This window comes from Xenopus tropicalis, chromosome 8 (genome assembly GCF_000004195.4).
Source record: "Xenopus tropicalis strain Nigerian chromosome 8, UCB_Xtro_10.0, whole genome shotgun sequence".
Taxonomy (NCBI): Eukaryota; Metazoa; Chordata; class Amphibia; order Anura; family Pipidae; genus Xenopus; species Xenopus tropicalis.
In genome coordinates, this window is record NC_030684.2 from 115,858,883 (window position 1) to 115,880,464 (window position 21,582).

Genomic DNA, 21,582 nt, shown 5'->3' on the forward strand with positions numbered 1-21,582 from the left:
ATAATGCACCCCAACTGGTACCTCAACTCTTCCAATGTCATAATGCACCCCGATGTATTCTTTAACCCTTCCACTGCCATAATGCACCCCGATTTATGCTTTAACCCTTCCACTGACATACTGCACCCCAATGTATTCCTTAACCCTTTCACTGATATAATGCACCCCAATGAAAGCCTTAACTCTTCCACTGACCTACTGCACCCCAGTGCATGTCTTAACCCTTTCACTGACATAATTCACCCCAATGTATGCCTTAACTCTTCCACTGACATAATTCACCCCAATGTATGCCTTAACTCTTCCACTGACATACTGCACCTCAATGTATTCCTTAATCCATTCACTGACACTACGTACCCCAATGTATGCCTTAACTCTTCCACTGACATACTGCACCTCAATGTATTCCTTAACCCTTTTACTGACACAACGTACCCCAATGTATGCCTTAACTCTTCCACTGATATACTGCACCTCAATGTATTCCTTAAGCCTTTCACTTATAATGTAAGAAACTGTCATTATTTCATGACATTGCAGCATACAGGAATATAACATTTCCCATGATTACAGTTCTAAGTAGGTGTAGTTGCAAACAAAAGCAGCGTGTGCCTTTCTATTCTCTGCATTTGACTCTTGACACAATGTAGCAGAAGTGAGCTCTCTTGCAGGTCTGTTAACCAGCTGTTTCTGTTACACTGTTTCAAGAGTCGGAACCAAGAGTGCAAACAATGCAAACAACCAGGGAGTCCTTAGTGTATTTCTTAATCCTTATACTGACAAAGGCACATGAGCCACCTAATGAACTGTCTAACTGTTCAACAGACAAAACTCCCCCAATTACAACAGCATAAAGTGGCTGAATAGAACACACAGGACTCATACTCAGAAACAAGAGAGACCTATAGGAAAGTATCCTGTATCTGACTAATGCACATTAATGGAGCAGACCTTGGAAAAAGCTGATCATTACATGGAAAGGCTAGTGGGGGTGATGGGAGTTGTAGTTCCGCCAATACCAGCTGCCTGTCAGTGCCCGGTTAGGACAAGTGCCTTGGCACTGCAGGGGGCTCCCAGTGTCCCACCCTCCCCTATGTAATACCTGGGGATGCAGCTGGGGCTGGAACCGTCTATTTCCCAGGTAGCAAAGAGGTTCATAGGCACTGGCCTGTTCAGTGCCCCCGGGAAGCTCAGCCTGCCCTTGTCCGCCATGCTCGCTGCCACCTCCTCCTCCTCCCGAACAGCGGAGGGATGCCGCCTGCCTCAGGGCGGAGGACACACGCCGGGTCCCCCGGTCACATCTCCCACTGCTCTCCGCTCCTCCTACTGCGCGCTCTAGAGCCCCAGTGAGCGCGTCCCAGGCGCGTCCCCGCTGCCAATAGAATGACACCGCAGGAGGCCTCCACTTTTTTTTTTTTTTTTTTATCTTTCAATATAAATGCTTTATTGACAATAAACGCTAAGGAATCAGTGCACTGCTCTCTGATTGGCTCGTCCCTTTCCCTGCTCCCCTTCTTTGCTTCAGCGCACACCCGACTATCCTCCGTTTTCCAATTGGTCATTTTTGTTGGCCAATCGCTGTGTCCGCAAGAATCTTGTCGCTGTTATTACCCTCAGGGGGCTGGGGAAGCGGAAGTGGGGTTGTTATGGCACTGATTAGAGATATATTGCTATACAGTGTTAATGTTCTGAAAGCTTGCTATGGTTATCTTAGTTAGCCAATAAAGGGATCACCTTTATACCACTTTTGTTATTTTTTATTTCAAAAGGGTTACCCTGTAAACATATACAGTGTTACAGACAGTATCTCCTTTCAATATAATAAATATAATACATATAAATGTATTACATTTCTGTCTATTCGGTCGGTGCACATGTAATTGCTATGGAAAACAGTATTTGTTTATCACTTTAGGGTCTCTGGTTGTGGCTTCAGCTACATTCTTGAGAAACCAGGACCAGAAGTTCAGACTATATAAACATTTTTTTTTTCCATTGTGCAATAATCAGTGTGTGGGTAGAGTTGCCCTTTAATCTGCCTGCATGTTTTTGGCGGGTGAGTTGCAGATATTTTGCTTTTAGGGTAGGACAGTTCAGGAACAATTGCCCCTGGTGGAAACAAGCATTCGCTTGTGTACCAAGAAATGTGAAATACGTATATAAGGGACAGCAATGTCCTACCTGAAGGCCTACATACTGCTGCCTTTCAGCGACATTTAAAGGGACGATGAGTGTTGTAATTCAACAGCTTGGGATGGGTCATCAGTTTGTGGCTCATCTATTCCTGTAATGCCCAGGGGCCCTTGGTTTCTAATTTGGGCACTGTTTATTCTAAAACTGAGGTTACATTCTAGTGGCTTCCCTTAGGCCAGGGGTGGGCAAACTTTTTAGCTCAGGGGCCACATTAACTAACATACGGGCCGGACCGGGCCGGGACAGCGTTACGCCCAGGGCTGCCATCAAAAATGATGGGGCCTCTCAGCTCCCCCCCAGCGACCCGCTGCTTCCTCCGTCCCATCCTTCTGTTCCCCGGCTCCCCAGTGCATTCTTTTATATGGTTGCGCCCCGTGCGTGCTGACGCTGTGTGCACACACGGGGCGCAACCAATCAGGGCCCGTCATTCTTTTAAGGGGGCCGGATTGAAAGGGCTGACGGGCCGGATGTGGCCCGCGGGCCGTAGTTTGCCCACCCCTGCCTTAGGCGTTGAAGCCAAAATCATATGACTTTTTACTTTACCCCATTGGGGTGAAGATACACAGAGCAAAGGGTGAAGACACACAGAGCTACTAGTAGCAGCTACTTGTCATGGCTTCAGAAATAGAAAATGCTGATCATTTACTGATAATTGTCTCTGTGTGTTTTAGCAGAGGCAATTCTCAGTATTGTCTATGGCAGGGGATTTTCTGGAGTTTAGTAGCCATAAAAAAGTACCTGCTACTAGTAGCTCTGTGTGTCTTCACCCTTAGTAGAAGAACTGTGTGTGTGTGGTTGGCTGGATGTGTGTGTAGGGTGAAAACAGTGGAGAATTAGACCCTTGTATCAGGGTGCAGTTTAGCAGCTCTTGCAGGGAGAAAGAATTTGGACACACCTGAATGCCCAGGGTTGCCATCTACTGTTCTTTTCACATTATGCATCATTTTAACTGCCTGGGCTGGTAGCCACTTATGTTAGTAACTCAGTTCCATTCAGTACAACTGCTTAGCAACTGGTTCAGAACCATAGCACATGCTTTCATACAAACCACTGCAGTCTCTTATGCTTTGAGAGTGGCAATGGGACAGCGTTGCACTGCCACATTGGGGGGCAAGCATTGAACATTATACACAAGCCCTTGAACCTCTAGTGTGTGCCACTTTAAGCACAAACCAAAGTTACAAATATTGATTTTGGTTAATATTATTATATTTCAGTAATAAATAAGCAATAAGCAAAGTGGATTAGTTTGTGGCAATCTCTAATCCCCTAGTTATACTTAATTTCATTCAGCTCCTCCTGAGAAGGAATTGGTCATGACTGTATGATAAACCCATAGCAAAAGACTAGTTAGTGCACAAACATGATTATTCTTACACCGATAGATGGCAGGGCTTCTGTTTCTCTTACATCAAACTGGGATCCTTATCTATAAGGGTTGTTATCTATACGGTTTGTTAGTGATCATGTTGCAGAGTATTGTATCAATTGGTGTCATCTAATCAATAATATATAGAGAGATATATATCTGTAAATGTTGCCTTGATATTATCATATCATTTATTTACAAAGGTCAAATAAATAATGCAGTTTAGGATAATTAAATTAGAGTTGGGAATGGGAACAGACTGACCCAGTAATTCCATGCACAGGAGCCTTTGCATGTGTGTGAGAAAAAACAGCCAGTGCTAGATTAGGGGCCTTGTATGCCTTACAATTTCGCACCTTGGTACATTCACACATCTATTTAAACAAAGGTAGAACAACCCAAACAACTATATTTTTATGTAAATAATGTCATTTCATAAAAATGGATTAACACTATTAAAATTAAGGCATAAAAGTGGATGGCAATAGAAAAGGTGCATGATATGATGAAAGAATAGTGTATATAATATATTTCTCTGGAAATCAAGGCCAAACCATGTGACAGGATACAGGCAGGATAAAAGCAGAGACTGTGAATGTCTGAGGCGAGAATTTTGATACAGCTGAGAATGTACCAACACACACGGGAGTGACCTCGTGCAACACTTTCACCCCCCACAGAACACATGCTCCTCACACAGGTGCCGGGAATCTTTGCCCAGCTGTCAGCAAATGTTACTCCTGTCAGCGGCCCGCAGCCCCATACTGCTCTCCCAAATACTCGCGTTGCGTTTATGTTCCTAGTTTAAGTGGGAGGTGTAGTGTTGTATACTGAATACATACTGTATATGCAGAGCTGTAGGGTTTTTAAAGTAGATGTACAGGTATAGCATAACTAAAAAACCCTTCAGTCTTGTAGGCAATAATAAATAATATATGGTGCTGGTTTTACTTTGTTCCAAAAATGAATATTATCTTTAAATAAAGACCACTTTATTGGAGCTCCTTATAGATCAGCTACGTCCCTGTCCATGTTTCAAATGAGGGGTGAGTGTGTCCTAATGGTCCTGGCCAGAAGCACAGTATGAGGAGAATAGGCAATCACAGTCCTACAGCCACACAAGCAAAGACATGCTGCAGTTCCCTATCAGGTCCAACTAACTGCTGATTGGTTCCAGCCTGGGAGAAGTGGCAGCAGGAAGTAGATCATATGGGCAGGACTAGTAGAGGTTTGGGAGAAAATATCAATAAATTAATCCAAAACATTACTTTTATCAGCAAATTCCTTATATATTTAGAGGAGTATAATGCACTGGCACACTCTTGGTTTTCACACAATTTGTCTCCTTTAAAAGGAAATAATAGTTGGACTGCAACCACTTTGTGGTACGTTGCAAAGCTTCCCCCCCCCCCCAATTTATGTTCCTAATTGTTTTGGCTGGGGGTTTGATTGCTTCCTGTAGGAGCAAATTGTACTATTTGTACTTAATGGCATGTGATATTCAGCTAAAACCTAGCTAAGCTAACATCCCATAAGATAACATGGCTGTGAATGTGCAAGTGCACGTGCATTTTACGGCAATCTCTGCCTGCTTGTGTTTCACATTATCTCACATTGTATGCCTAAGTTTATCTGTATTTGCTCGCTGTTGACCCGAGTGTATTTGCTTAGCGTGCTGTGAATACACTTTCAACAGTGGGATCAGTGACACTGTGCTGCTCCTCTATAGCGGCTTGGCTCTGCAAGCAGGATAACTGGGATACTAGTCTGTTCTACCTATGATCAAGCTGCATTCACTTATTCACATTCATTCATATACCTGAAAAGTATGGCCGATCCGATTGTTTGGACCAATGATTGGATTATAGTAGGTGGTAATATAGGCTGTTGGGTGGACTGGGATTCAAAATAAGTCCTGGCACTTCCATTACAAAGAGGCCCAAATAGCCCCCCCCCCCCACCAGCCCACTAAATTATGAGTGTCTGTGGCATCTTACAGCAGCCCTTCTGACATTAGCCTGAACCGTCAGGTTGCAAGTCCAGGCCTGGCCAGCTTTATTCCTTAGCAATTAAATACACTTGGTGCTGCTTAACATATTTGCACCCTCTGTAGTGTATTAAACTTGCCTTGTCCAGGGTGTAAGAGATTTTCATAGAAATGAATGGGGAGGGGCTGAACTGATTTCTGAACAAAAGGTCGTTAAAATTGCATTGCAGTTGGTCACTTACAACAGTAACAAACGCGTATTATAGAGTAAAAATCAACAAAAAGTTGTTTAAAATCATGGTCATTTTAATTTAAGTTCCTACTCTAAGTACAGTATTGATCCTGAAAATGGTCCGGTTGCTGTGTTGGAACCATGACCAACATTTTTATCCCCTTTGTGAATATCAGATACTAATGTGTTTTACATTCTTTGGATCAGCTATAGGATAGCTAACACTTATTTGTTTACAAGGTTGAACTTGATGGAATTGCCTGGTTTGTAGAGGGGCATGACACGGGAGACAGCAGACCCAGAGGCAGCTTGGGCACAGGAGTATAGAAAATGCCATTGGGGATTCTGACAGATGAATAGGTTATACATGTGTCTACAAGATGGATTTACTGATGGATAAGGGGGGGGGGGGGGTAAATACGATGACCTCTGTGAATGTGCCCCCCACTCTACCCATATGAGGGTGACACAAAACTAAAGGGCCTGTTTACACCATTCAATCCTGGTTCATTCACAGAACTGGTCACTGAGAGATCAAGTGAATGAAAAGGAACACAAGCGCCTCTGTACATGGCCGCAGGGTGTGCGACACGCCGAGATCAGATTCCGTCAACATGTGAGCTAAATACACATCCCAATCTGTCAGTGCAGTCAGCAGCAGAGACCCCCAAGCGCAGCTTCAGCCGCTCAGTCTCCAGACTGAAATAGTGTAAGGGTGACTGGGAGAGCACAGAGCCTGCTATGGCTGCTACACGCTGGGCCTGTTTATTCATGGTGCCAAGCACATAATGGGATTTGTGAGTGACACCACATGCCCCTTGGCATTTCCCTGGTGGCAATAGTCACCAGACATAAGCCTCTGGGGAAATAACGAGTTGATTCCAGTGGTTCCATACAGACGGATGCACTGAGCAATATAGACATTTCTATGAATGGTGCATAACACAGACTGGTAACAGGAGTATACATAGAACCATATATATATATATATATACAGTATATATACAGACCGCAACAGGAGGTCCTCTGCACTCACCCATTATCAATATATATAGGGCATTAAGACATTCTGTGCTTTAAGCTACCAAGCAATGCCCTTCCCTTTAATCAAAACAGAGATTGTTTGTCCATATATTGCAATATATACAAGCTGGCCAACGATGTCAATGTCATCCCAGGTCTGGCCAGTCCTACACTTTTATCTGATTCATTAAGAATTCTACTGCTTCAAGTATATGTGTAGGATTGGCCAGACCTGGGATGACTTTGACGTAGCTGGCCAGCTTGAATATACTGCAATATATGGACAAACGATCCCTGTTTTGCTTAGGGCTCTGGCACACGCGAGGCATTTTCGGCGATTTGCTGAAATCGCACCGCTGCGTGTGCCATCCCACCGGTGGGATGGCAAGTGATTAGTCGCCCGCGAACAGGGAGATTTGTCGCGGGCGACTAATCTCCCTGTGTGCCAGAGCCCATAAAGTGGAGGGCATTGCTTGGTAGCTTAACTCACATAACTTGTGTATCATAATAAATAAAGTATCCACTGTTCAAAAATATGAGGATATTAGAAGTCACCTCACTTGGCCTTTGGCCTTCTGTCATGTGACAGAACTGGCAGTTGTATCCAGGCAAAAGTTCCAGGCAGGTGGCAGTTAAACGTAGTCAGGGATCAAAGCAGAAGGGTCAACACCAGAAATCAATCAGGAAAGTGCACCCAGGAACGCACAGAAGTAAAACCTATATCGGGTACTGAGAGTCCTTTTATTTTGAATTTGGCTCTGATGCGCAACGTGACAGATTTCCAGCCCCGGCCTGGTTTCCCCCCACACTCCAATACCATACAGGCAGGTTTATTGGTTCCTGATAAAACTGACCATAGTGTGTGAAAATATGATATGAATCTTAGATTGTAAGCTCCTCTGCTGCAAGTGCAAAGGGCTGTGGAATATGTTGGCCCGATATAAATAGTAAGACAGTATCGGTGCAGCTATCTTTTTTTTATTTTTTCCGGTAGGTAGGAGATCAGATTAGATATTAAAACTACCCCCCTCGAAGCAAAGACTGGCAGTAACTCAGGAGTAGGATGAGCAGCAGAGTCATTCCATCCACGGCCTATTAAGTTTTAGAATCAGATATTTATTGATTCCCTGGCTCTTTATTCTAAGTAACCACAGTGTTATCGGCTTCGGGGAGCGTCTCACTAGCAGGACCCAGTTCTCTTGGCCATGAAATGTTTATGTAGAACCTGGTAGTGTTTCCCATAACAGAGGGAAAACATTATGTAACAATCTAAGGCACGTTCCCAAATAGATGTCATCAAATCAAAGGCAGGATTGTTACATTGGGTTATAGTTGTGTGTGACATGCATATTGCAGTGTTCATATTGCAGATCTGGACTGGGATTCAATATAGGCCCTGGCATTGCAAGTACACAGAGACACAAACAGCCCCTCACCAGCCCAATAAATAGTGACTGTCTATGGCACCTTACAGCAGCCCCTCTGGCATTTGCCCCAACCTACAGATTGCCACTCTGGGGCTGTATTTATGGGAAGAGAGGCTCACTCGTAAAAGTCTTTTACTTGGCCATTGTTCCTAGCAATAGGTTACCCCTGAATACTACTAAGACCCTTCACAGCCATTTAGGCAGCACTGTATTGCCTATGTGACTGCCCAAGTGCATATTCTCCTCCTTGCCCTCCTAATAGCCCTTGTGATTGGCCTTGGGAAGCCTCCAATTGTCCTTTGGTGCTGCCCCTAAGTCCCACCACTCATCGTTGCCAATAGAACATTTCCTGGGGTACCTCCACTTTTTAGTGCCCTTTTTAAAAGAGTTGTTCACCTTTGAGTTAACTTTTAGTTTAATGTAGAGAGTAATATTCTGACACAATTTCCAACTGATCATAATTTTTTCATTATTTCCAGTTTTATTATTTCACTTTTTGTTAAGCAGCTCTTCTGTTTGGTGGTTACTAGGGTCCAAACTACCTTAGCAACCAGAAGCTGATTTGAATGAGTTACAAAAAGTAACAATAACAATAAAATTCTAGTATCACACAGCATTAGTTTTTTTGGCTGCCAGGGTCAGTGATCCCATTTGAAAGCTGTAAAGGTTCAGAAGAAGGCAAGTAATTTGAAAACTATAAAAATAAATAATGAAGACCAACTGAAAGGTTGCTTAGAATTGGTCGTTTTGTAACATACTAAAAGTTAACTTAAAGTTGAACCACCCCTTTGCTATACATATAAAAGTCAAACCATTCTAATTAGTGCTTAGCATCAGTGATGTTACATCTAAGGCTCCTAAGCCTTAGGGGTAACTATTAAGCTTAATATGCAAAGTGCTAAATGTTAAACACAATAGGGCCCTATACCTACCTAAAATGGATATGGTTATAAATGCTTTGTTTTATATATTGTACTGACAGAAAGACTCAGCAGCCCCAGGACAGTATTGGTCCACAGGAACTTGCCATCTTGGATCATCTTTCACCATTTCTTGAGTGTCAGTGGCACTGCACATGCTCAGTGTGCTTTAGGTAGCTGTTAAGGAACTAAGCCTAGGGGTTGTTGGAAATCATCAAGGAGAAAATGAAGTTTGTTTGTCACAGAAGCTGGTGCTACATGACTGGTAATCAAATGGCAAGCACCTGACACCTGTGACACCACAAGAAGCTCTATTAACTGATGTGCTTTGAAAAAAACATTATTTTGATAGTATTCTATCAAATCATTCTTTATAGGTCCCTGGTAAGGCCTCACCTTGAGTATGCGGTGCAGTTTTGGGCTCCAGTCCTTAAGAAGGATATTAATGAGCTGGAGAGAGTGCAGAGACTGCAACTAAACTGGTTAAGGGGATGGAAGGGTTAAACTATGAGGTGAGACTGTCGAGGTTGGGGTTGTTTTCTCTGGAAAAGAGGCGCTTGCGAGGGGGCATGATTACTCTGTACAAGTACATTAGAGGGGATTATAGGCAGTTGGGGGATGTTCTTTTTTCCCATAAAAACAATCAGCGCACCAGAGGCCCCCCCTTTAGATTAGAGGAAAGGAGCTTCCATTTGAAGCAGCGTAGGGGGTTTTTCACGGTGAGGGCAGTGAGGTTGGGGAATGCCCTTCCTAGTGATGTGGTAATGGCAGATTCTGTTAATGCCTTTAAGAGGGGCCTGGATGAGTTCTTGATCAATCAGAATATCCAAGGCTATTGTGATACTAATATCTACAGTTAGTACTAGTGGTTGTATTTATAGTTTATGTATGTGAGTGTATAGATTGGTTAGTATAGGTTGTGTGCTGGGTTTACTCTGATGGGTTGAACTTGATGGACAATGATCTTTTTTCAACCCTATGTAACTATGTAACTATTCCTTTAAGAACTTGTTGTTTTTGCAAGGTTAAAATAAATTCAACATGGAATTTTAACTGGCACCCAGCCAACATGAAAGGTGGCATGAAGTTACCCCCATTGTGCCTCTCTGCCACCTGAACAGATATCATTCTTTTCAACTGCATTTTTATTGCTTACAATAGTGTAAAAAAAAGTCCCTGGCCCTATAAATAAAATCTCTTTAGTACACACATCACGCAAAGCTATGATCTATTTTGGTGTATTATTGACATTATGAATCAGTCGATAGCCCACTGGGCATCTATATTATTAGGCTTCCAATAGACGCAGCCTCTGCTGTCTCTATAGTTACAGCCCTGCTTCCAAATGTTTCCTATTTCATTTTGGACTTTAGAGCTGGCCTATGCTTATACTAGCACTGCCATCTAGTGGTTATTTTCATACTTACACTCTATAGAAATATTTTTATGTTTCGAAGTATTAAATACATGTGCTCATTATCATTATTATTGGAGCTTGTTGTTAATTTATACAAGACTTTGGCAGGAGATATGTCCCCCCAAAATTCTGTTGGTATTTGGGTAAAATTTAACCCTAGTGGCAGAAAGCCCAATTTCGCTTTGTGCAAAGAACCTGTGCTGATTTGGACTGGCCAGAGAATCTGACATTTAGGGCCCACTCTTACGACAGTTATCTCTAGGTAGTGTTAATGTTACAGGTGTTGTATCGGCCTGTAGTGGAACTAAGAAGGGGTTGATGGGAACCGTCCAAGACTGGCGCCTACTGGGGTCTGTGCCCTACAGGAAATCATCTGGTACTCGGGCAGGCTGCTCTAACCCTGGGCCTATGAGCTGTGCAAGCAAACAAAGGAAATGTAGATATTACATTATATTTCACTAGCCTAGTCATTGCAAGGCCATTGCATTATAACCTATTGTTGTCAGTGCCATGTGCCTAGTGGATTTTTCATGACAAAGAAATATATAATTGGTCATTTACAAAACACAATGCAAAGTGCAAAAAAAGGGCCACAATCGACCATTCTTTTATACTTTGCAAACTACTGTTGCACAATGACCAGGGGCATATTTATATTCAGGCACCTGAGGGCCTGTGCCTAGGGGTGGCACATGTTGGGGTGGCCCTTGGGTGGCTTTCTTTATTTAAAAAAAATGTCCCAGCCTCCACTGTGGACTATCATAGCCAAGGAAGTGACACGTGCATGTACGGCGTGTGTGCAAACGACGTATGTGCCCATGGCGTTTAGAGCAAAAGCACTATATTCTCTCTGAGCCACAGAAATAATCACATAATCAAATCACATTCAGAATAATAAGCATGGAAATCAAGATCTCTGTATTGCTGCCAATTGTCACAATGTCTGCCTGGCACTGCCCCAGCCTATACACGATAACTAGTAAGAATGAATTAGGATAATAGGAGTTGTGGATTCTCAGCCGACAATCCCTATATCATTCCAATATCCGCTTATACAACAACCAAGATACAATTTGCTGTCCAAGTCTTTAATCACATGAGCAGCAAAGATCAAAAAGACTTTTTTTCATTTGAAACATACCATATCTTTATTTTAACCCTAAGAACATTTTTAAGAGTAAGATACCTTAGAATGCCCCTTCCCCTACCCAATCACATAGCATCCATTCAGCCTGTAAATATCAGGGCTGTCAACCCCCCCTTTTTTAGCAGCTACCCAGTTTTATGCCCGGGTAATATTCAGCGGCTTTAGGATGGCATTGTGCCTGTGTGGCAGGTTTGTTGGGTGCCATATTTGGCTGGAAACCAGACCCCAGATTTAACCAACCAAATTGGCTTTCAGTGCATATGTGACTGCTCTGCAATGGGACAGAGACACTGGATGTGACATGGCAGCTGACAGCCTTGCTACACAACTCTGCATTTGCAGACCAGGTATGGGGGGGACCTGTGGGGTTTTACACACTGGGAGCTTTGCAGCTGGGGGTTGCTTTCTGGCCATTAAAAATGATGCTTCATGCCAATATTATTAATAGGAAATAAAGATAAAAATATGAAACATATAGAAAAATGTTACTATTTTTCTGGCAACCTGTGCAGCAGGTTGTGGAAAGGGGGCTCACACCTAAACCAAAAGAGGGTGGGGTGGTTAGATTTTTTGTTCCCTCCCAACATAAAATGGTTAATCATACAATCATTATGTATTCAGCGATTCATGAGATATTACATATGATGTCATGATTAAGGAGATAAATCGATCTCACATATAGTAATAAAAGAATATTGTAAGAGTGTGCATGACTCAGTAAGGTAGAATTATTTACATATATCTGTGCAGACAGAGCTCAGTGTTATAGTTCAGTCGCACTGAAGCAGCTGATTTAGATTCTTGGGCTGGTGTATGTTGCCGTACACGTGATCCTGAGTGTAAGTCAGCATGAGAACCTTCTGGAACTTCTTTTTGCTGATGAGGAACATCTCATTCTTCAGACTGAGCGCTGCAGTGATTGGCAGCTTGACTCCCACCCAATCATCCTGCAGAGACTGAGGGCTGGTACTATTCCCAGTGGCAGGGTTGTACACAGTAAAGTTTTTTCCTAAAAGAATACAGTAAATTAACACCTGCTGATATGATACAGTACATTATTATGTTGCTTGCTATATATTTACCCAAAGGCCAAGTGTTTAATGACTGGAATAGCCTAGGGGAAATCAGATATTTGCCATAAGCAGGCCATAGGACAGATGTGTGTTTCCCATATAAATAGTATAATGCTTGGGAGAACAATATCTTTCCTCTAATGAGTGCTGCTACAGCAGCCATGGAGACATGGGATGTTCCAGCAATGTTCAGTAGTTATTGGTACATTACAAGAGTATCTCCTGCTTCCAATTTGTTGCTGTCTGCCTTATAGGTCCATATTCCAAGTAGCACTCTTTAAAAGCATCAGGATAGGGTTGGACTGGGCTGGTAGGACTCCGGGAAAAAACCCAGTGGCCCCCACCAATCCAGGCCTACTCCCCACTCCAAGCTAGGACATTTGGGCTCCCCCCCTACCCATTATAGTAGCCCCAAATAAGAAGTATGATGTACAGGGAAGATGGCGGCAGAGGTGAGGTGTAGGCTAGCAGCAAGTTTTGTGACTGGGATGAGGGGCCCCTAAGGTGAAAACCCTAGTGGACCCCGAATACCATTTCACACTGCATCAGGCAGCTATGTAAATTATTGCAAGAAATATACTACTGAGATAGGGGTGTAACTTTAGTTGGTGCAGAGGTCGCAAATACACCTGAACCCCAGAATGTGAAGGAATCAAATGGTCACAAAGAATTAAGAGAATGGTTGTGGTTTGGGGCCTGTGGGAAAACAACTGGATCTCATGTGCACTTCAGTGAGCTTTATTATATTCAGGTTCTCCTGCTTGAGGGTATCCCTATTACAAATTTCTTTGGGCAGGGCCCACCAACAAGTTCTTTTTGTCCTGGCTGACATATAGATGATTTGGGTTAAAAGAAAAATTGTGTCATATTAATGTATTTTTTCTTTTGATGGACAAATTCTGTTTCACACCAGCACACCCCATTTTATATTTTTTAAGAGGATATTACCAGCTTTGTTATAAGAAACCTGACTCGGGGAGCGGCTTGAAAGCTTTAGCTAGGGAGAATCTTCTGCATTGGGTCAGAGGGAAAAGCTATTCCAGGTATCTTGACTGACATGGGAGATGGTTAGAAAAGGACACACTAGTAAGTGTGCCACCATGTGGCTGATGTGGCCCCAGCTGTTGCTGTTACATTGGTGAGGTGCATGGTACTGCACGGTTGAAGAGCTGGGGTCAATAGGGGGCATGCAGGGAAAGGAACCCTTGTGAGGCTTTGAGATAAGGGGCGCTGTTTATCATAACATAGCCTACCACTATCCAAAGTCCAGCTCTTACCTTTTATGAAGAAAATTCTCTCTTCTCTTATAACTTTCCCTCCTTTTGCTACAATAGCAGGTTGTGTAAATGCCGCATCCAGATGGTCTGGGACACCTGGGAACCCTTCGCTGATTAACTTTGGGTATCCGGGTTCCATTTGACCATTGTCAAACTTCCAGTAATTACTTCCCTGGGAAGAAAATAATGACAAACACTCATGTGACTTGTTAAGAACAATATATTGCTGGTCATATATTCTTACTCCTAGGTGTTACAGATTCACAGCCCATCACTTGCACCCACTTTTTCCTTTTCAGCTGAGAAGATGCTCTCACCGTTGCTTCATACTGTATAACAACTTTAACGGTGAAGACACATGGAGCAACTAGTAGCAGCTACTTGTCTCTACGTGTGGTTTAGCAGAGGCAGTTCTCAGTATTGTGTATGTCAGGGTATTTTCTGGCTTTTAGTAGCTGTGACAAGTAGCTGCTACTAAGTAGCTCTGTGTGTCTTCACCCTTAACCTTCCTTGGATGGGGAACTCCTTCTGCTCCACCAAATTTTGTGAGAAACCCTCATACACTGTTGAGCTCTTCTTAATTCTTAGTGCTTAGGGTTTCTTTAAAGAGCAACTAAAGCTCTAGAAATGATTTCCCCATACCATTGTATCTATAACATAGCACTACTGTATCATATCAGGGATTTTTAACTTGAGGATTCCCTCTCAAAAGTTGTACTTGCCTTTACTATCCTTCCCTTGTGATCTATACTACTATGGCACTCTAATTACTTCCTAAGGACTTCCAAAGGGATGGACAGTTGATCAACCAGATGAGTACTTGCATACTTGGTTCCTCAGTGGAACATGTTCTGCAGAGTTATGAGATGTGTATATGAGTAATCCCAGTGGGTCAAGCAAAGTATGTTGCTAGCTATCTCCTTAATTGTTGCCCCTAATATCCTTACAGGGTTTGAGGTCATGGCTGAAAACATTCCATAACAATGCATATTGGGTAACACGTCTCCATAAAATACCTTAAAAAAGAAGATCTTTCCATCTTGATCTGCAGATGGGTTCTGCATTCTTATTGCTGCATCAATGGAAGAAGGCAAAGATTTCCACTTTGTTGAAATAAGCTGGGGGTATTTCTTCTTGGTTGTTAATGGCAGCTTCCCGTGGCTCATCTCCCAGAAGTATTCACCTATGGCCAAGGTAGAAAGATAGAAAAAGCATTGTGGGAAAAGCTGAACTAAAGGTATAAAATAGGCTCTTCGTAATAGAACCCAGCAATACAGAGAAAGGAAAGAAGACAACAGTTTGGTGGGCATCCAGTTTATCTTTCAGTCAATATTCATAAAGGTATTAGCATCCAAAATGAATTATGGTGTGCAGCCAATTCCTCAGATAGTCACCATAATATGCATCCCTGTACATTGGCACATTGTACCTAATGCAAAATAGTTTGTTGTCCGAAATGTGGTGCCACTCAGACACCCATATCTGGACATAGAGATATACTGAGTGTTAGGATTGGCTGGCATTTGAGCCAGGAGCCTACAGGTTTTTGGATGCTCTCCTTGAACATTAGGCCAAGCTGATGAGTTTTCTTGTTCTCATAATCCTCAGGTTTTCATTTTCTTCCAAACCCAACATCATTATTAGTCACTAATCAGAGCCGGCAAACATTTAAAACTTCTGTGACCTCACTTCCTTGCCTGAGCTTTGGCCTGTTCCTGCTCTAGTCCTAGTTCTGTTCCTGTTCCAGTCCTGTCTGGTTCTGTTTCTGCTACAGTTTTCTCTGCTCTGGTCCTGTTGCTTCTCCAGTGTCTGTCTCTTGGCCCGCTCCATTCTGTGTCTTTGCTCAATCCAACCCACTCTTACCTGTACCTCTGTCTCTATGCATTTTTCCATCCTGCTTCTGTCTCTACGCCTGCTCCAGACTCTTTGCCCACTTCATCCCCTTCCTGTCTGTCCCTGACTCTTTTCCACTCCATCAAGCTCCTGCCTGTCCCTGACTCTTCTTCCTCTCCATCCTGCTCCTGCCTGTCCCTGACTCTTCTTCCTCTCCATCCTGCTCCTGCCTGTCCCTGACTCTTCTTCCTCTCCGTCCTGCTCCTGACTGCCCCAAGAAACCTACTTGGACATCTCACCAGATTTGCAAGTGAGTCTGACAAATTTGAATAACTTAGGAAGATGGTTACAAACTACCCAGACTGCCAGGACCTTCCCATGAATTCTTGACATTAGATTTGGTTTGGTCCCAGTAATTAAGATTATGTAAAAACCCTAGACGTCCCACCAAGTTACTATGTTCTTACTTTTGCTTGGGTCTTGTTGACATCTATTTTTGTTTCAAAAGCTATACTGAAGAGGGAATATTTTAGAATAAATAATCAAAAAGTAAAGAAATCAACCAGTATAATACCTGATACAATCATAGTATTTACCTTTAAATAAAAAGATAGATCCATTCTTGGTGGATACAAATGTATCAATTGGTTCTTGCCCACACATCTTCACCACCGATTGCTTTTTGGGATCCTTGTCTTCTGCTTTGGGTTTTGTGTTGGATGTTGTATCTGTCTTCACATCTCCAGTCTTGATTACGGTGGCATTACTAGCTGTGGTCTGATTAAGCTTTGGTTTGCCATAAAGAGCCTGGATGGCCTGAATGTCATCCTCGTGAAGCTGGAATTTTGGGTTGTAGCCTTTGTACGTTGGGGCCATGAGAGCTCCTGTTACAGTGGAATGGTCTAGTCCCAGGGCATGCCCAAGTTCATGTGCGGCGGCCTGCAAAAGGTTGACCCCTAAATTATAGGGATGAAAAATTAAAATAGCATAATAACTTTTATATTCCAGAACCTTGTTTGCACAGGAAGACCTTGTCCGTGTTACCCAGTAACCCCTACAGTCAATGCAGACTATTAACCCTAGTAGTAACAAAGTAGAATATTTGTTCATTAAGCTCAGGAGATGTAAATTTGCACTATTTTTACATTTAATTAGGGATTTTCTATAATTTATCATTAATGAGCTTTGTGCCATGCAAGTGACTGCTGACGCTACCTTTCTTCTCATTAATTGTCCATTTCTCATCATTATCCAGATGAAGGTCTCCATCGATGTCCTTTTTATTTTTACTGAACGGAGGCATGAACGCGTGACCCAGAACACGACCAGGACCATCAAAAGCATTTTTAATGCCATCATTATGCAGGCCAGACACAAAGAACATATCAATGTCTGCTGTTTCATTGATCCCAACTTCTACAAACTTCAGAGAAGATACATCTTGCCAGACCTGCAATCAAACAGTGCTATATATACTAGATCTGATTTTTACTGAGGGTACAGTGCAACAGTTGCAGAAGTATACAAATATACTGAATATTAGTTTCCATATAAGTGGCACATCTTGCAGACATAAATAGTTGCAGCAACCTAAGGAGAAGGTGCAAAAACAAAGTTTAATATTTTTTGCATTTTGCAACTTGGGTAATGGCGATAGGCCCAACACTTTGTGCTTGCAGAATTGAGTGCAAATATAGGTGTCTGGTATGAATACATACTATATGGATGCTATGTAGGTGTGAGTTGCTTCCTGTACCTTGAGATGGATTTTTATCCACCATGAGGAACAGACTGGTGAGTGGGGGGATTGGTTTGTGGATGGGTAAAGAGCACGTATGCAGTGGGTGGGAGTAGGGAAGGGTCCATGACTGGGGTGTTGGGGCCTCCATGACTTGAGTGGTGGGCCCTTGGTTGGCGCCCCCCCATGGGCCCCACAAACCCAAGTCTGATACTAAGCTTGCACCTCCCACTCTTCAAGAGAGTAATAATGAGCTTATATATAGGACATTGCACAGTGGTGTAACTACCATCTCCTGTGTGGCAGTTTCCCAGCCGCTTCAAACTTCAAACTTGCCGCCCTCTTACTCTGTTGCTGTAGGCAGCACTGTGGTGGTGGTGGTGTTGGGGGATAGAAGTAAGGGGTCAGAGGCCTGCAGGTGTGTGTTGGGCCCAGCATGATAAAGGTACGCTGCTGACATTGCAGTGAAGCACTGATAAACAACTATAAATGAGAGAATAAGATATGATACAATTTAGATTTCTCATATGAAGGTGAAGAGGACTTTAATGGACAGACGCACCTGGTAGAAACAAACAACCCCGGAGGCCTATGCCAACTTTGTGTACCATATATCATAATAAAGTCTGCTTCATCTTTAGCTTTTTTGGAATGAACACAGTACCCATAATGCTAGAACTTTGTCTGATACCTTCAAGGCTTTGCTTAACTCATCCTTGACCATCTTTTCAGGCAGCTGGGCTGTCGTATTAAGGATCTTGTAGGTCAGCATATCTTTCTTCCACTTAGAGCCCAGATTGTATGACATGCGTTGCTCATGTTTCCCACAGCGGGGAAGCCTCATTGCTTCAGCCGTGTCTGTGTCTAATTTACCTGCACGTGGAGCAAACGTGAGTTAAAATCATTCAGCTATTAATAAGCATGAAATTAATAGCATTTTTTAAATCCAGGATTTTTTAAGTGATGCTATCCAGGTTTTCTTTATGGGCCAAAAATAAGATTATTTATTATTATTATTTAACCTGCTTTGGAATGTCAGCAGGTTCCATTAACAGTACATAGTTTGCAGACATGGTTTTCTTTGTTATTTGCAGACAGCAGACTTTACAAAACCTACTTGTTTTTGGGCCCTGGAAACCAGAAACTCAGTTTAGGAGCAATGGGAGCAGACCCTGTGGCTACAGGGGGTGGGTAGGGGAAGATGGTGCCTGGTAAGGTCACACAACTCCACTGCTCCTCACTGCTCAACTGCATTCCTGTCCACTCACCACCACATATTTGGGCATCAGGGTGATGGTGGGACCCAGGAATATTATTTGCTGTGGGCCTGTGGATCCAGTGTTACACCACAGGATTTATTCTGGGTATATTACCAGTCACTTTCAAGCCATTCTGTCTCTGGAACCACTCCAAGCCGCTGATAAACTCTTCGGGCAGCTCATCTTCAGAGAAAAATTGAGTGTTGGGCACAGAATATTCTGTAAAGTTCTCGTCCGGAAGGTACCCAAACTCTATCAGATAATCCTGAAGGAGCACAGAGAGATTAGAATTAGTTCCAGTACGGTGGGAAAAATGTTTTAGAGAGACTTGTTATTGACTGTGGCCGTAGCCCACTGTTTATTAGACTGTCAAGTTCAAGCTCCCCATGGAGGTGCAACCTTTGCTCAGGGGGCCCCTAGCTTATAACAAGGTTACAGATAACTGACTTGGACTTTCAGGTGTATCTAGGAGAGTTAGTGCATTGTCTCCTCAAATTTCCCCCAAACTAACATTTAGGCTGGGCCCCCTGCTACTTCATCCTGCCCCCTCACAGTTTGGGACCCCAGAAGGATGGGCCTAGATGCAAACACCCTGCACAGTAATGATTGCAAAATAGTGGGGACCCCCACACCCCATCACCTCTGCCACTAGATTTAGCCACAAGTGTCCAGTGGCATGCCTTTTTTTTTTTAATTGTTTTTTTCCTGTATAGGTACCTAAGGGCTTTCTCGCTAAAGCTGCCAGCCTATGCACAGGCCCTGGGGTTCTATAAAGAAATTCGGCCCTGTACAGTGTGCATGGGCACAAGAGAGCCTTGGAGTTAAGCCTCAAGGAGATGTTACTCCCAGAGTTCCCTTTATAAGCTGTGCCTACACTACGGGGGCCACATTTAGTGGTTTGGAAGTCTTGGCAGGAGGAAGGGCTAATGACACTGGGGGCAGTGGATGACATCAGGGGTGGGTGTCATCTGAGGGGGGGGTCTATAATATAAGGGGGCAGGGTCATGATGTGGCAATAAGCATTTGGCTGTCTGGATTTCCTAATTTGACCTGTACAGCTCTTCTGAAAACTGGGCTGTCTGGGTGAAAACAGGACAGGTGACAACCTGCTTACACACATAAACATTCAGGTTTTGACACCGATTAGTTTGCCAGAAGAGATGTCATTTGTGAACGCAAATTTGCACTTGCATAGGCCGACTGAGCACAAGGTGTGGGGCATGTCTTCAGCTACTGGAATTCTAGGAAAACATGCTGCATTGTTGGTACAAACATGACAATTTATGTGCATCTAATGCCTATTAAAGGAGCCCTAGGATCTTTGACCACTGTGATTGCTAAATATTAACAATAAGGCTGATGTCCGATGGAGTGGTTCAGTCACCCACGATAGATCTCTGCTATTGCGGGCGACTAACCTCTCCGAAATGCCTTTTCACCGGCCATGAGTCCCAGAACTGATGGCATATCATTAGCAAGGGGCTGCCCAGATGAAGGAATCCTTACATCTAGCTATGGGAATGATAGGAAAGGCTGGCTGAGGCAGAGCAGACCAAACAAACTCAATGAACGTATACAATAAATATTATGGAATGTAAGCCTAATGCTACAGAAACTAACTAAGCACATTTAATTCCTGTGCTAAAACATAAAGAGGATGATAAAACAGTCTATTTGTATAACTATAAAGGTTTATGCAGAACAGAAAACCAACACTTCTATTTCAAAATATACTCAAAATTCACTTTGTTTTCTTCCTCTGCAATACAGGGGCGCTATGCCAGAACATTGCTTGCTTTACACTGTGATCTGTGACCACATTCTTATTACTAAAGCTACCCCCTTCCACTTGGGGGACCTAGAGCACTGGCAGGGGGTCTCAGCCTCAGTGCACATTCGCCACATTAGCTGCCCTGCAGCTTGCTCACAGAATTTAGAACAAGTACAAATACCAAAACTGCCAATAGGGGTCAAATGTGCGTGGGTGAGTACCAACTAGGGAAAGGGAAGAGAGTAAGCAAAGAAAGTGCCACAGATATAGAATAAGAGCACTTACCGCTGCCAATTTAAATTGTTCTGTGTCTATCTGAAGTGGTCCTTCTGGTTTTACACCACGAGGGTCCATATTTGGGGGGACATTGACCTCTGGAGAAGGGGTACCTCTGTATTCCCCACTATTAGATTCCTCCACAATTGGTCTAGAGAAGCTGAGTGGCAAAACAAGCAGCCAGGCTGCCCAGGCTAAAGCCAGTGGCACACGTCTTGTGGCCATGGTGCTCCTTGCTCTGTGGCCGTACCTGGGGACTCTCAGTGGGACACTGTGCTCCCCCCTAGCTATCCATTAAACCTGTGCAAACAGGCCTTGTTATTTCAGCAAGAACGCTAGAATTACACAGGGTATTGACCCCTTACCTCCTGGCTTATCCAAAGATAAAACACATGCTGTACCAAAGGGGCTACGATACATAAATATTGGCTGTTTGCAGGGAAAAAGCTCCACTGAAGATCACAGAGGTTTCTAACATTATTTGCCTTTAGCTATGGGATTGTGACACCAGGATCCAAGATTTACATGAACTATTCACTAGGGTTTTACACTGCATAAACCGATAATGGATACAAATATAGATTTTGACTCTCTTATATAGATGTGTTTTACTCTCCTGGTAAAGATTTGCTTAACA

General features: G+C 43.2%; 2 protein-coding genes across 5 annotated transcripts in view; both read right to left on the minus strand.

The window, feature by feature from the left end:
- pacs2 (phosphofurin acidic cluster sorting protein 2) overlaps window positions 1–1,412 on the minus strand; it is a 75,282-nt gene extending 73,870 nt beyond the window's left edge. For 2 of the 4 annotated variants that reach the window (XM_031890706.1, XM_004917311.4), the window contains exon 1: window positions 1,106–1,411. In XM_031890706.1, the coding sequence (XP_031746566.1) occupies window positions 1,106–1,215 (110 nt within the window). In that variant the 5' untranslated portion in view covers window positions 1,216–1,411. Of the gene's footprint in view, window positions 1–1,105 lie in introns of all 4 variants that reach the window. The other 2 variants (XM_012969051.3, XM_002939547.5) reach the window with 2 other exon arrangements.
- A 10,044-nt stretch (window positions 1,413–11,456) lies between these two features.
- LOC100127856 (matrix metalloproteinase-18) lies at window positions 11,457–21,231 on the minus strand. The gene is made up of 8 exons (XM_002939549.5): window positions 20,955–21,231; window positions 19,013–19,163; window positions 18,331–18,512; window positions 17,117–17,351; window positions 16,498–16,857; window positions 15,085–15,251; window positions 14,069–14,240; window positions 11,457–12,727 (listed from the first exon to the last, which is right to left on the minus strand). Exons 1-8 carry the CDS (start codon window positions 21,168–21,170, stop codon window positions 12,489–12,491), a joined length of 1,722 nt encoding a protein of 573 aa, XP_002939595.2. The 5' UTR covers window positions 21,171–21,231; the 3' UTR covers window positions 11,457–12,488.
- Window positions 21,232–21,582: the final 351 nt, after the last annotated feature.

Excerpts from the sequence above, each read along its gene's own strand:
- LOC100127856 (XM_002939549.5), bottom strand. The coding sequence starts at position 21,170 with ATGGCCACAAGACGTGTGCCACTGGCTTTAGCCTGGGCAGCCTGGCTG. Across the intron at positions 15,252-16,497 it reads ATCTATCTTTTTATTTAAAG|GTGAATACTTCTGGGAGATG; the intron begins GTAAATACTATG and ends CCTTGGCCATAG. Across the intron at positions 12,728-14,068 it reads GAGAATTTTCTTCATAAAAG|GAAAAAACTTTACTGTGTAC; the intron begins GTAAGAGCTGGA and ends GTATTCTTTTAG.